The 15286-nt window shown below is 41.9% G+C and overlaps 1 protein-coding gene across 1 annotated transcript in view; it reads right to left on the bottom strand.

The window, feature by feature from the left end:
* The window catches only part of pgm5 (phosphoglucomutase 5), a 274198-nt gene that overhangs the window by 112643 nt on the left and 146269 nt on the right, over window positions 1-15286 (bottom strand). Inside the window, exons 8-9 of the mRNA XM_059973848.1 lie at window positions 7262-7397; window positions 2604-2787 (exon numbers count right to left, since the gene is read on the bottom strand). Coding sequence (XP_059829831.1) covers window positions 2604-2787; window positions 7262-7397 — 320 coding nt within the window. The remainder of the gene's footprint in view (window positions 1-2603; window positions 2788-7261; window positions 7398-15286) is intronic.

Genomic DNA, 15286 nt, shown 5'->3' with positions numbered 1-15286 from the left:
CTGAAATATTAGCTCTGTTTCTCTTCCCACAAGTAAGTATTTCTAGCAATCTCTCTTTTAAGATGACCTGATCATGTTTCTCAGTGATACTCATGGAGCAATATATTTCCTCCACAGTACTGGGGCCAGCCCCATGCTCTTCTTCATAATATTATTCTGGGACTTTTTAAATCCATCTGACAGGATAGATAAATCTTATTTAGCATTTCATGTGCTTTGCATATCGTAAAAAGGCTGTTAAAATATTAAAAATAATCTGTACTGTTGTTAAAATTTAGACCTAAAACACAGGAAAATTCTGGACACCCATCTTTATTAATCCCATCTTCCAGCACATGGTCCAGAGCTTTCTATGCCTAGGCAATTTAGATGGTTGTTGAGACACTTCTTATCTGCTTCCACTACTCTCTCTAGCAGTTGTAGCATCCGTCGGTCTCGAGAGACCATGGATCTGCGCCTGGCATTTCCAGGGCGAAGGGCTGGGCAGGGTTGTATGGGAGACCGGCAGTTGCCCAAGCTGCAGGCCTTCCCCTCTCCACGCCACCGATGTTGTCCAAGGGAAGGGCACTAGGACCCATGCAGCTTGGCACTAGGTTACTAGTCCTTGCCCACTAGGCCACGTGCCAACACTGTGTATTCCAGGTATTCACTAGAATGCTTTGGAAGGTCCATCTCAGATTCCCATTAAATCTACACCTACATCCTCCGAGTTTATTCATCTCTGACGTGGGAAAAAGTTTCCTGCAGCCTTCCCTATCTATCCCCTTCATAATTTTATTCCTCAATCAGGAGCTCTCTTTGCCCCAGGAAAAGCAGGCCCAGCCTCTCCATTCCAGGCTTTGTCCTGCTCCTGTTCCTTATAATCCCTGCTGCAACTGTGCATCATCTTCTCAATATGGTACGTGAACAGTAGACTAGATTAGTCATAGCATGAAAACAGGCCTTTCAGCCCAGCTCATCCATGCTAACAGCCTCTTTTTAAGTTCATCCCATTCACCTTCATTTGGTCGATATCCTTCTAAACCTTTTCTATCCATTTTTGTGCTTGTGTGTTCAGATCAGGACTTGAACCCACATCCATCTGACTGAGAGATGATCTTGTGAGCCACAACTGCCATCCAAATGAATTATAAGAGAGAAAAATACCTGACAGTTGCAATTAGTGAATGGCATGATAAGTTCTCACTGAAAGAAAACCAATGGCTTCCTGAACCATTCTCTTATTGAAAGAACATTTCAAATTTAGTATCAACTTTTGAGCTGGAATGTTTTACCTTTGTTCATTAGAGATAAGTTAAACTAACATTGAGAAAATGAAACAGCACACAAATACTAGCGAGCTTACTAAAAAAAAGTCAAGTAATATTTGATCAGGACATAAAAGGCTACCAAGGGCTACAATGGGATATATTGTAGATCAGTTGCAGATACAGGTGTAGAAATGGCAGACAGAGTATAACCCAGTTGAATGTAAAGTGTTAAAAGTCGATTGTAAATAGACAATAGACTGTTAATGGCAAAACCCTTGACAGTGTTGACATGCAGAGGGATCTAGGGGGTCCAAGTCCATAGCTCCCTGACAGTGGTTACACAGGCTGGTAAGGTGATAAATAAGGCACGTGGCATTGCTTGCCTTTATTAGTCAAGGAAGTTCAAGGGTTCAAGTTCAAGAGTCGGGAAGTTATGTTGGAGCTTTATGAAACTCTGGTTACTTGGCAATGAGCTCAACATATAGAATGTAAAGTAAAGCAATCAAAACTAAATCCACAACCCCAATCAGGGATGATGTGATTAGCTCATTTCCTGAGTGTTTTCCTGTACATTGTCAGTCAATCTTATCATATAATAAGTATGGGACTCTTAGCACAATTATTGGCAAAAGTGGAGCTGTTTACAATATCGTTTCCTTGAATGGAAAAGAACATTGTGACTTCTTAAATATGTATGTATTCTGACCGGTACCATTATGGTCTTCATTAATTACCACTCTACATAGCCTCTTGCAGTCCAAAAAGTTTAAATGAGACAGCACCAGTTATCATGGTGGTATGATTATTAAGATGCCCTCAGTATAGACAATAAGGGCATACATATAAAAGGAAAGGAAGACTTTTAGTCAAATACAACAGTTTGCTAAATCAGGTAAAGGATCACCCATTCAGATAAAGAGAGATTTCTCCACTAGGAGAGTTTACCCATGGCTGAGACACAACAATGAAGTGGAAGACTGAATGCTCACTATGGTGCTAAGGGATTGCTGTACTAAGGGTAAGATGTTAACCTGCACCCTCGGGTGCATGTAAAGACGGAGGAGGAAGAGATCTCCTTAGCATCCTGACCAACATTTATCACTCAATTAACAAGACGAAAATGCATTCTATGCTTATTATTGCACTGCTGATGAAGGCAAGTTGTCTGCTACATTTCTGAAATTACAACAAAAACCACACTCCAGGAGAACTTCCTTGCATGAACGGTGCTTCGGTACTTTCTTAGTGATAAGAAATGCTGTGGAAATGTAAATTATATTTCTCTGGAAACATACAAAGTACGTTCAAACACAGACTTGAAGAATGTGTATGTAGAATAGATTGACCTCTAACCTGGTTTCTGGTTACAGTGCCATCAACGGGATCTGTGTACTCAAAATTTTCTGTTTTCTCCACCGTGTAATTATGACTGCCCACGGCGAATTGCTGATTCGTAAACGACCGTTCCATAATTAGAGCTTCAAGGTCCCTCATCAAGTAGAAGGACAACCGGGGGTCAACTTCCTCATAATCAAACCTGCAGAGAGAGAGAAACAGCTAAGAATACAATTGTACTAGTCAGAGGTTCTTTGTTATTTGTTTTCGGGATGTATGAATGCGTAAGAGAGACTAAGTTGTAGAGATACAGGAAATAACTGGAGCTGAGTTAGGACCAATGGGATTGCTTTCATGGAGCTGGCATAGAGCCAATAGGCTGAGTAGTTCCCTACTCGCATTATTATAAGGGTTAAAGACCAGGCTAATGTTCATCTTATTCTTTTCTTTTGTAATATCTCAATATGTTGATGTGATGTAATGATCCATATGGAAAACAAAGTTTTTCATTTCACCTTAGTACATGACAATAATAAACCAATTACCAATTACCATCATCTCTTTCCAATTGCCCTTGAGAAGGTGGGGCTGACCTGTCTGTTTGAACTACTGCCATCTGTCTCACTGAAGGAGCTTCTGCATGGCTGGTGGGGTTAAGAGGCCCAGCATCAATGGAGAAAGAGCCAGCATATGTCCCAAATCAGGACTTGTGACCAAAGTGGCGGGCTCCTCCTGCCTACAGGTTGTGCATATTGGAGAGTTTGAGAAGGTAGAGATAAAATAGAGACGGATGTGTTGAACAATGATGAGTCAGGGCCGATCGATGGTACTATTCACCCACTACATAAACAGTTCACCCATATGCCCCTTTCCTATCTCCACCATCTGGTTCTGGCACCAATTATCATTCTCCTCTCTCCTAATGTGCTTAAAAAAAAGATGTTGAACCTCAAAGTGGGGGCGGGGGGGGGGGGGCACAGTAGCATAGTCGTTAGCGCAAAGCTTTACAGTACTAGTGACCCAAGTTCAATTCCCACCGCAGCTTCATCCAGTTCCTCCAGTTTCCTCACACAGCCCAAAGACGTACCAATAGGTAGGTTAATTGGTCATTGCAAATTGTCTTGTGATGAGGCCAGGGTTAAATCAGGGGTTGCTGGGTGGCGTGGTTCAAAGGGCTGGAAGGGCTATTTCACACTGTACCTCAATAAATTAAAAAGCTAACATTTGGATCAAAGTCCCATTTTCCTTCAGTCTCATTAGAAGTAGAATCCAGACTTTCCTACTCAAATTCCTAGCTTTTGTCAGGCAGATGAAGCACAGTTTCTATAAGGCAGAGGTGGTGAAAAAAGGTTGTAGATTGAGTAAAGGGTCTGCATGCAGCTTGGAAAATGAAACTCTAGGGTATAGAGGTGTCTAGGAATGTGGGACTCAGCAAAAAGTAGCAGCATAAGGTAAAAAATAAACAATGCATCAAAATAACAAATGAGTCACTGGGACTCATTACTAGAGGCACAGAAGTGAAAAGTAGTGTGATCAGTTAAATGTAAAGAATTCTGGGCACCTTCACCCAGATGGATTACTGCAGTACAGGCTGGTGACTCACCATCACCTGCTCCACGACAATGAACACTAGCTGGGTCTTGAGCCCTTCTATTTAGACCACTGTTCCAGCCATTTTATGAACAGGACGGAGAAGCGGAAGAGATGATACAAATAAAAAAGAATTAGATCAGAGGTGTAAAATTATTCCTGTCAGTTAAGTTCGAACAGGGTGGGTCTTTCTTTTGGAAAGAAAAACACAGAGGAAGAGGTCTTTAATATTTGGAAAGGGTTTGATGGGCTGGGTATAGAAGGCATAAATCCATGAGGACTATTGGTGTAGAAAATTCCACAAATAATTCCAAGAGAAGCTTCTTAACTCTGATAATGGTGGCAATGTGGAACTGGCTGCACAGGGAACGGAATAAGAAGATCTGCTTGTGGGAGAATAGTGAAAAGCGAGGACTTATCTCCATCTGTCCAACAGAGGTTGGTTACCCATAATCCAAAATGCTTGGGGCCAGATGTGTTTTGGAGTTTGGAATATATAATGAGATATCTTGGGATTGACATCATGACCAACTCTGAATTTACGTGCTACTGGTAAGCGGTCTTTTTCTTCATCACACGTATGTACTTAGCAGTAAAAAAATTACATACCATTCATATCATGAAAGTATAACGTGTGCAAGGTAAGAAAAGCAGCACGGTGGCATTGGGAGAATACCTGAAATGGCTGTTGTACAACAGCAAACAACGGCAGGCTTTCAGTCTCCACCTACGATGCCGTGTTTTGATTAAAAAGTACACTGTAATCGTGTTTTATTTTTGTTTGGTTTTATGTAAGATATACAAACAATCAGCACTGTAGACTTGTTCTGATGTTATATTTTCATCAGTGATGATCTTCACAAACTCATAAGTGAATTTTTCTGCTCAGTAGGTGCTTTATCTTGAAAATTTAAATTAAAAAAATTTAATGCCATGTCTTTTCTTAAATTTCTGCAACAAGGAATCATGTGGGTAGTCAGAGGCTTTTTCCCAGGGCTGAAATGGTTGCACAAGAGGACACGGGTTTAAGGTGCTGGGGAGTAGGTACAGAGCAGATGTCAGGGGTAAGTTTTTTACTCAGAGAGTGGTGAGTACGTGGAATGGGCTGCCGGTAACGATGGTGGAGGTGGATACGATAGGGTCTTTTAAGAGACTTTTAGGTAGGTACATGCAGCTTAGAAAAATAGAGGGCTATAGGTAAGCCTGGTAATTTCTGAGGTAGGGACATGTTCGGCACAACCTTGTGGGCCGAAGGGCCTGTATTGTACAGTAGGTTTTCTATGTTTCTAATATTCACAATTACCTTCAACTTTTGGTTCATTGTGATAAATTTTGACTTGTTTCATGATCAGCGAAGAGTTAAGCAGAATATGTTCACAGTGATGCTGACAAAGCCACTCTTTCAGTAACAATCAAGATCTTCATTTATCAGTTTATGCAGTGTTTTTCTATTTTTCATTAACTTCTATGCATTACATACGTGAGATCACCTCTCAGAACTGTCTGTGGTACGCAGAGACATGCTCATCACCCAGAAACCTTCCCAACACCTTGTGGAATTTTCCATTAGTGACGTCATGTCAATGCTCGAAAGAAGTTCAGATCTCAGAGGTTTTTGGACTCAACCAATATTTCAAAAATCAGGTGATGTAACCATTGGTGAATTACTGATAGAGAAGTTTTCTGTACCAGAGAGCATGCATTGAAGGTGAGAGGGGGTAGTTTCAAAGGGGATGTGAGGGTTAAGTTTTTTCCTCAGAGAAATGTGGATGCCTGGAATGTGCTGCCTGGTATTAGAGGCTTTTAAGAGACGTTTGGATAGGCACATGGATGTAAGGAAGATGGAGGGATATGGACATGGTTGAGGTAGGAGGGATTTGTGACTGGGTGTTTTTGGTTTACTTTTTAGCTGGTTCAGCACAACATTGTGGGCCGAATGGCCTATTCCTATGCTGTCCTGTTCTATGTTCTATGTACATAAATTGGTTGAAGTATTTCAATTCCTTTCAATGACCATTAGCTGTAAAGCACGTTGGGATGACTTGACATCATGAAAGATACTATAGAAATGTAAGCTCTTTATCTTTGAGCCAGGTGCATGTTCAGTGATGAAATGGGTCTGTGATTCCTGACTATTGACAACTGTCACTGACGTCAAATGGCCTGTCTCTGAGTTACCCTAACTGTAGAATTCATTGAGCTGAAGGCCAGACTTGGTGGGGGCCTGCCATTGTCACTCAATGAACACTGCTGGTCTGACAACACTCTTGATGGGAACTCATCAGAGGCCACTCCCAGGTCAGGCCAGCAGAAGACTGCTGGGTGCTGATGGCAGTGTGGGTGTTCATGTTGGCTCAAGGTTTGGGATTCTAATGAATATTTTGGATACTACCATTAGGGACAAAAAAATAGAGTCACAGGATGAGGGGGAAAGAGTGTGAGAAGAACTCCCTTGAGCTGTGGACCAACAGATGGGGAGATGCCTCTGTTTATATTCAGGAAGTCTGGCCTACAGTCCAGCATTGTTGATGGTACCATCGTGAACTGGAACATAACCATCTGGGGGGGGGGTGGGTGGTGGGAGGGGGCACCTTTCAGGTTAGACTTTAAAACAAAGCTCCACCTGCCCATGCAGGCTGACAGGAAAGAATGGATGACACTGCTTGAAGACATCAGATCTCTTCTGAGATGAGCATTTATCTCTCAACCAGTATCAGCCCATTGCATTGGCGTTATCGGCAGCCACCTCTTCTACACTTCTAGACATTTAGGATAACTTGGAAGAGTGATATGAAAATGTAAGTCTTTAATTTTGTGTTTAATTTTTTTTAAAACTGTGATCATGAAGACAGTAGCCAATGTAATATTGGAGTACTGGGGGAACAGTAGGTGAGTACTGGACAATGGGGTAAGTTACAGCACTATGCTTCCTGCCGTAATGGGTTGTTGTTTTGTGATATGAACCAAGGAGAATCTCTTTAAAAATAAAATTCAGCCGTGAGTCTAGTTAATATTCATTGGCTCTGACTTCATAAACAAAAGGTCCAAATGTAGATGGATACTTCCAGGACAGACACCACTCTCACCTGCAGTAGTAATTCCGACCGAACCTTGCCCAGTGATCCTTCAGTATGTCCTCTACGCTCTGCTTACGAGCTGCAATGATGGACAGCCATGCAAGGACGGCCCAGAGACCGTCTTTCTCTCGAATGTGGTCGGACCCTGCGACAGACAAAATAATTTACAGGGTGTTTTCCTGAGCTGGCCTTCTGGTGCACATGGTGCTGAGTCACACACAGTCAGGAGACTGGGAATAAGATTTTTGAAAAGTCATAGTCTCAAAGACAGGGAGGCCAACTTAGAACGGGGGATATCAGAAGAGGGGGGAGCACAGGGATGGAACCCATACAGTGGGTGCATACTGTGTTGGGGAAGGAGATGCTGGTGACAAATATCACACGACAGTTAAGCAGAAGATACAAAAACACGGAAACACATACAACCACACTCAAGGATAGCATCTATCCTGCACTTATGAGAATCTGGAACCCATCCCTCGTACACTAAAAGATAAACTCGGGGTCATGAGCATGGCACTTTACTTGTTTAGAGGCACTTCACTCTTTCCTAAGCTGTAGCACCTCTCTGCATTCTGTTTAATTTTCACTACCTTGATGTACCTGTACACGGCACGATTTGCCTGGGTGGCATGCAGACAATAGCATTTCACTACATCTCAGTACATGTGACAATAACTGACCAGCATGTAGTGTATACATCACCCTGACCAGTTTTCTCTTAATCTGCAATATTCAGTGAATTACTTGGCGTTGAACTTCAACACTTTGAGCTCCACTACCATTCTGCTGAATCTCTAATAATTCCCTCCAATCCCTTCCAGATCTCATGAAGGACTCAGACCTAAAAGTTAACTCTTTCTCAGATGCCACCTACTCAGTTTTCCCAGCATTTTCTGCCTTATTTCATACTCCAAGCATCTTTTTGGTATTGGTTTATTATTGTCACATGTACTGAGATACAGTGAAAAGATTATTTTGCATATTGTTCATACAGATCAACTCATTACACAGTGAATTGAGGTAAAATGAGGTAAAGCAATAACAATGTAGAATATAGTGTAAGAGTAACTGAAAAAATTCAGTGCAGATAAACAATAAAGTGTGAGAACATGATGAAGTAGATTGTGAGGCCTGGAGTCCATTTTATTGTACTAGAGGTCTGTTCACGAGCCATGGTAACAGGGACACAGAAATATATAACTCAGACAGGATGAAACTTTCTCCAGAGTGGCCAGAGTTTTACAGATCATATAATCCAGACAGGGTGAAACTGAGCTGCAACATGGCCTCTGTCATTTTGCTTTACACCAGCCTTTAAGGGAAATGCCAACTTCCATCAACCTATTTTATGGTTATTTCTATCTTTGAAAGTTGTGTGAGTCAGACCAGTGGAGGAAGAGACTCTCCAGGGATCTATAAAGTGCACATAAAGAGTTGTAAACAGTGGGCTGCAGACAGAGAGTCAGAAATGGGAATAATATAAAAGTTCCATTATAGTTGGCATGGAAACTATGAACCAAATGCCCTCCTCTATTGTAAAGTTCCATGATTCTGACCAAGAGTAGGCACTAAAAATCGGCTTTGGTCTGTCAGTCAGAACATAAATTGGTTCCCTATGACTTTCCTTTTATTTTGTACTCACATCATTGTTGTATCACAGTTCAGCTGCAATTCTTGAACCAGCTAATGACTTTCTATTCTGGTGGAGTCACATGGTGCAGTAGGGAGCTGTGTGGCTGCAATCAGTCCACTGTGTGAACGTAAATCTGCAACCAGCTTTGGCTCCCAGTCTCTCTGTGAAAATAACTTGAATAATGGACCCTCTGCTGTAAAATTGGCTTCAACCAACCACATCCATATCACTTTGATTAACACAACAACTATAATGTGAAAAAAAATCACACAATCGTTATCAGTGAAAACTTAATACCCTACCATTAAAGGAAACATCCAGCCAGGCTTAGCTTGGTCAGAGGCACAGGATTTAAGGACTATCTTAAAGGAGGAAAGAGGGACACGAGGAGGGAAAGACTTAAGAAAAATGTTTCAAATATTTGAGTCTTGGTAGCCAAGGAGTACGAATAGTAGAGGGAAAGAAAATGGAGAATTAGAAAAGCACAGTCTTCTGAGAGGTTAGTAAGGCTGAGAGAGGGAGGGGAAATAATCTGAAAACGTGTGAAAATTATAAATTCAAGGCATTTCCAGGCTTAGGGCCAGTGTGGGGCAAATGAGCATTGGCAGCAGTTCTAAATTGGTTTACCTGTGGGAGGTATCTGCTAATCTTGGTTGAAGGACTAAGTGGGGCAAACCCCACTGTCCTATGAAGCAGAGGGCAATGGAATTTCTTTTATATTCACATGAGAAAGCAGAGAGGGCTTGGGTTAGCTACTGTAGTATAGTGGTTAGCACAATGCTATTGCAGCCTGGGGAGTTCCAGAGTGTGGAGTTCAATGCTGACGTCGTTCTGTTAAGAGTCCTCCATACGGAATGTGTGGGTTTTGTCTGTGTCCTCTGGTTTCCTCCCGCAGTCCAGATACATACTGGATAGGGTAACTGGTCATTGTAAATTGTCCTGATGATTAAGTTAGGGCCTATTCCACTCTGTATCACTGTAAAAAATAATAAATAATAAATGAAACGGTATCTGAAGGAGAACACCATTGTCAGTGCACCAGAGCACTAGTGTTGCACTGGAGTGTCAACCAGTCAGACAGGACTTGACTCTTGAATCAGGTGTAAAAGTGTGATCCAATGAAAGTGGCTGATAGAAACCCTTGAACAAAGGGAAAGGTCAGAAACAAAAGGTGCCATCACCACTGAAACCAAACCAGACTACATGGCCGATTTCAAAAGTGGGGAGAGGAGAAAAAGCAGAGAAACAGAACATGTAAACATGTAATGGTCATCAAACAGGCCCTAAACCAGGAGTTCTCAACCTGGGGTCCACAAATCCCTTGGTTAATGATAGGGGTCTATCGCACAATAAAGGTTGGGAACCCCTGTCCTAAACAATTGTTCCAGGTGGGGCAGTCATCCACAAGAGATTCCATAACTGTCACTTATTGTATCTAGTGTTCCCGGTGCAGTCTCATCTACATTGGTGAGATCCCATGTAGATTAGGAGACCGCTTCTTCGAGTACCTTCTCTCCATCCACAATACCTGCCAGAATCTTCTCATAGACAGCCATTTTAATTCCACTTCCCATTCTAACACCAGCATGTCAGTCCATGGCTTCCTCCACTGCCAAGTTGAGATTAGATACAGATTAGAGGAGCAGCACCTTATATTTTGCCTTGGTCATCTCCAACCTAACAGAGTGAATCTTGATTTCGCTAGCTTCTGGTAACCACTCCCCTCTGCTTCTTCTTTGTTTGATGTCCTGACCTCACTGTTTCCCCATCATGCTATCTCTTTCCCTTCCTTGGCCTCACCTAATTCCTCCCATTGGTTCCACACCTCACCTCCTTCCCTTTATCCTATGGTCCTCAGTGCTCTTTGATTAGTTTCCATCTTCTTCAGACCTTTATCTCAGCTTCCTACATCATTCCCACTCTGCCCCCTCCCTTACTGGCCTATCACCCACCAGCTATTGAAGGGTCTCAACATAATACATTGACCGTTCATTTCCCTCCACAGATGCCACCTGACCTGCTGAGATCCTCCACCTCCTTTTGAGCTGCTACATGTTTATCATTCCCTGAACTTACGGATGAAGGGAAATGAACAGAGATAGAGACTTTTGGTCAGAAAGTCCAAGGGAATATGGATTGAATTTAAATGAAGCAGAATAATTCCTTCCAGCACCGAGATTGTAATAGGATGAGCTCCCTTTAATAGAAGACAGCTTTGTGTACTGCAGAAACAGCTTTGTATCAACTGGCTGGGCTAAATCAGTGTCAGGGAAATGCACAATTCACAGCAGGCGTTAATGCCTTCTGCATCCATTGCTGATGGGAGCTTAGATATGGTGTAATATAGAGAATGCTCCCTGCTTCTCACTTGGGTCATTGGTTTTGATAATCTGCTTAATTTCAGGTAAACTTGGAAATGAAAGAAAACTCCATGGGGTTCCAGTGGGTCCATTGCAGGGTGGTAATGAAATAAAATCATATGCACTGGTGTGTGCTGAAAACACTCTGGGCTCTATTGTTCGTTTGTTATGTGCCGTGTCGTATGTCATGCACAGTCACAGGCAATGATCATGATTGCTCTCGGCAAATTTTTCTACAGAAGCAGTTTGCTATTGCCTTCTTCTGGGCAGTGCCTTTACAAGATGGGTGACCCCAGCTATTATCAATACACTTCGGAGATTGTCTGCCTGGCATCAGTTGTTGCATAAACAGGAATTGTGATGTGCACCAGCCACTCATACAACCACCTACCACCTGCTCTCATGGGCCTGATCCAGGGCTAAGCAGATGCTACACCTTGCCCAAGGGTGACCTGCAGGCTAGCAGAGGGAAGGAGCACCCTACACGTTCTTTGGTAGAGGTGGATCTCCACCCTACTACTGCTCTGTACTCTATAATATTGAATAAATGAATATAAAGATATTGGAAAAGGTGCAAAAAATCACAAAGGTGATGCCAGAACTAAGAGTTTATAATCAGCAGGAAAAGTCTAAAAGGACTTTGGCTGTCTCCCAGGAAGATTTCATGGTGATGTGATGGTGGGGTTTGGGAAGTCCACATGGGAAAGATAGTGCAGTAGATCAAATCTAACAACCATTAATATCTAATAGCCACTGATAAATCCAAAGGACAATTTGGAAGAAACTTTTTTCCAGAGAGTGGAATGGGAAGGTGGAACTTATTCCCACAGGGAATAGTTGAAGCAGGACTCAGCATTGATACAGGAAAGCCGGCTATAAATGTGGGAGAAGGAAAGAGACACGGGGAAACTGAAGTGTGGGTAGAAGTTGGTGTGGAGCAGATGGGCTGGGGTCTGTACTGCAAGTTCTGTTTCATAAGAGAAATTGTACAGTGTAAGTAACAGCTCATACCATTATTTATGGTCACTTTAACACACACACATATGTAGGTTATACTGTATAACGCTTATCTTAATTTGCTTATGTTAACATGTCTGTCGTTTCTTGTAACTTAGTGTGCTGCTGCTTAAAAAAAAGTTCACTTCCATGACTTTGTTCAGGGTCAACCATCTTAACTGTCCAGATGTGCAAGCCTAGGCAGCACGTTATGGAGAGCAAGCTCCCCCTCTCCACACAACCGATGAATCCCAAAGAACGGCAGAGACTGATAGGGTTTGGCACCAGAAGCGTTGCAGGAGTTGCTAGTCAGTGTTGAACTCAACATAGGACTCTCTTAGGGACTCCAGCTCCTCCTTTTTCCTCTTGGGGTTTCCTCCCGAAGCCTTCCCCGTGAGTGGGTATAGTTGCAAGGCAGTGGAGAGTTCAGATCAGAGTTTTCCTGTATGCCTATGACAGTAACAAACTGGAGCATGAAGTCCACGGTCCCCCTTTAGATAATGAGCTGGCAACAGTTAGAATCCTTAATGTGCTTAACATCTATTTCCTTCTGCTTCCATTCTCTTCAGGCTCAGAAAATCCACTTATTCAAAAGGAGAATATTGGCTGGGAGTCAGAGACGTAACTGAGACCTTTTATATTTTTAAATTTAATATAGTTAATTTTGAGTTTTTATTATCTATAATATAATTATAGTAGTTTGCTTTTTTTTTTAAAGGACTTTGAAATTTCTTAGGAGAGGTTTAAGGTGGTGGACAGCCTGACAGTTGGAAGCTGGGCTTCACTGACTGTCATACCAATTGCACGAGAGTTATCCTGTTTTGGAATGTGCCCTAGTTAGTTGCCATGTTTCAGTGCAAAGATTTGCCAGCAGATCAAATTGCTTCCCAAGAAGGTTTGTGCTGCTCACCAAAGTCCTTGCCAATCAGGTTGCATCTAGCTTACTTGAGGGTATAGAGTCAAGGTGTAAATGTTTTTATTCAATTGAGTGCCAATTATAGGCAGTTGGATTTTCCATGGAAAATCTAAGTGAAAACGTTATCTAATGTGTCCTACTGCTCTGACTTGAATTCTCACCACGGGAAGTTAAAAACAGACATTTTGGTAACGTTCTGATTTTGTCAATTAATGGTACAAATGATAAAGCAGCTTCAGTGAGGAGTGGTGATGTGGATTCAAGTCTTCATTCTGGAGTTGAGACCACAGGAGTGTTTCATTGTCAGAAGCTGTCTTTAATGGAACGTTCAAGCCACCTCAGGTCAATACCTGCCAAGCCTTTTGAGATTTTCGCCAGTCTCTAGCTTTTGTTTTATATGCTTGCCACAATCACGTACCTTCAATATGGCTGGAGTGCAAAGGTCAGTCTGGAAAGAATTCACCACTGCTGCTGGTAGAATCTCAGATAGTGATGAAGAGGCTTACAGGAATGATGTCACAATAGCAGCCTATCTGGAACATGTACTCTTCTTGTTATTACTATCACACTCAATGATTTAGGAACACCTCCCACTTTGTCATTAGATTCTGATTAGGCCCATGAACCTATGATCCTTACCTTGTTATCTTTATTTTTGCACTATTTATTCTTGAAATTCATAGATTTTTATATTTTTGCAGCCACAATACAACAAATTCCATGTCATATGTTCGTGATAATAAATCTGATTCTGATTCTGAGAAGATTGACGAGAATGTTGCATGGGAGACTTTGGTCAAAGGGCTGGTGTCCCTGCTGCATTACTTCATGCTTCTGTATGGTGAGTACTTCTGTTTCAACTGTTATTTACATGCATGCACCACAAGAATTAGGTGTAGGAGTAGGAAACTCAATTGTTTAAACTTCTCCCCTTCATATAATCTAGACTGGTATGATTGTAATCTCAGTTCTGCATTCCTGCCTTCACTAGTAACCCTGCTGATTAAGAATCTACTCTTAGTGGCCTGGTCACCTGTCCACCTGCTCATTGATGCAAATATTTAATCAGCCAATCATGTTCCAGAAACTCAATGCATAAAAGCATGCAGACATGGTCAAGAGGTTCAGTTCTTGTTTTGACCAAACACTAAAATGGGGAAGAAATGTAACCTAAGTGACATTGATCATGGAATGATTGTTGGTGCCAGATGGGGTGGTTTGACTATCTCAGAAACTGCTGATCTCCTGGGATTTTCACATATAACATTCTCTAGAGTTTATGGTGAATGGTGTGAAAAACAAAAAAATATTCAGTGAGTAGCAGTTATATGGGTGAAAATGCCTTGTTAATGAGAGAGGTCAGAGGACAGAGGCTAGATTGGTTCAAGCTGACAGGAAGGTGACAGTAGCTCATATTACAACAGTGACGTGCAGAGTAGCATCTGTGAATGCACAACATATCGAACCTTGAAGTGGATGGGCTACAGCAGCAGAAGACCATGAACATACACTCAGTGACCACCTGATTATGAACAGGAGGTACCTAATAATGTGGCCACTGAGTGTATGTATCTCCATCTTAAAAATATGCCAAGTCCCTGATTCTACCATATTCTGAGGAAGGGTATTCCAAAGACTCATGACACCTGAGAGAAATAAAGTGCCACATCTCTGTTTCAAGCACTTCTAAACAACATTCCCTAGTTGTAGATTTTCCCACAAGAGGAAACATTTCTGCCCATATACCCTACTAATGCCATTCAGCATCTTAGTTTTAATCAATCCCCTCTTATTACTCAAAGATACAAGCCTAGTCTCTCATTATTTCCCTTTAAGATAATTTGCCCATCCTTTGTATATGTCCTGTCAGACAATAAATTCCAGACCATACTTGGAGTGGTGCATGCAGTTTTGGTCTCACAGCTAAAGGAAGAATGTTATTAAGTTGGAAAGACTGCTTTCCAAAAAGATTGATGAGATGTTATCAGGACTAGAGAGCTTGAGTTGTAAAGAGAGACTGGATAAGCTGTGACCTTTACTCCTTGGAGCTCAATAGACTGCGAGATGACCTTATAGAGGTATATGAAACCTTGGCGGCATAGATAAGGTGTGTGGTCACAGTCTTT

Source organism: Hypanus sabinus, chromosome 7, assembly GCF_030144855.1.
Source record: "Hypanus sabinus isolate sHypSab1 chromosome 7, sHypSab1.hap1, whole genome shotgun sequence".
Lineage (NCBI taxonomy): Eukaryota > Metazoa > Chordata > Chondrichthyes > Myliobatiformes > Dasyatidae > Hypanus > Hypanus sabinus.
Note: the sequence above shows the minus strand (reverse complement) of the source record. Positions and strands in the feature narration are given on the sequence as shown.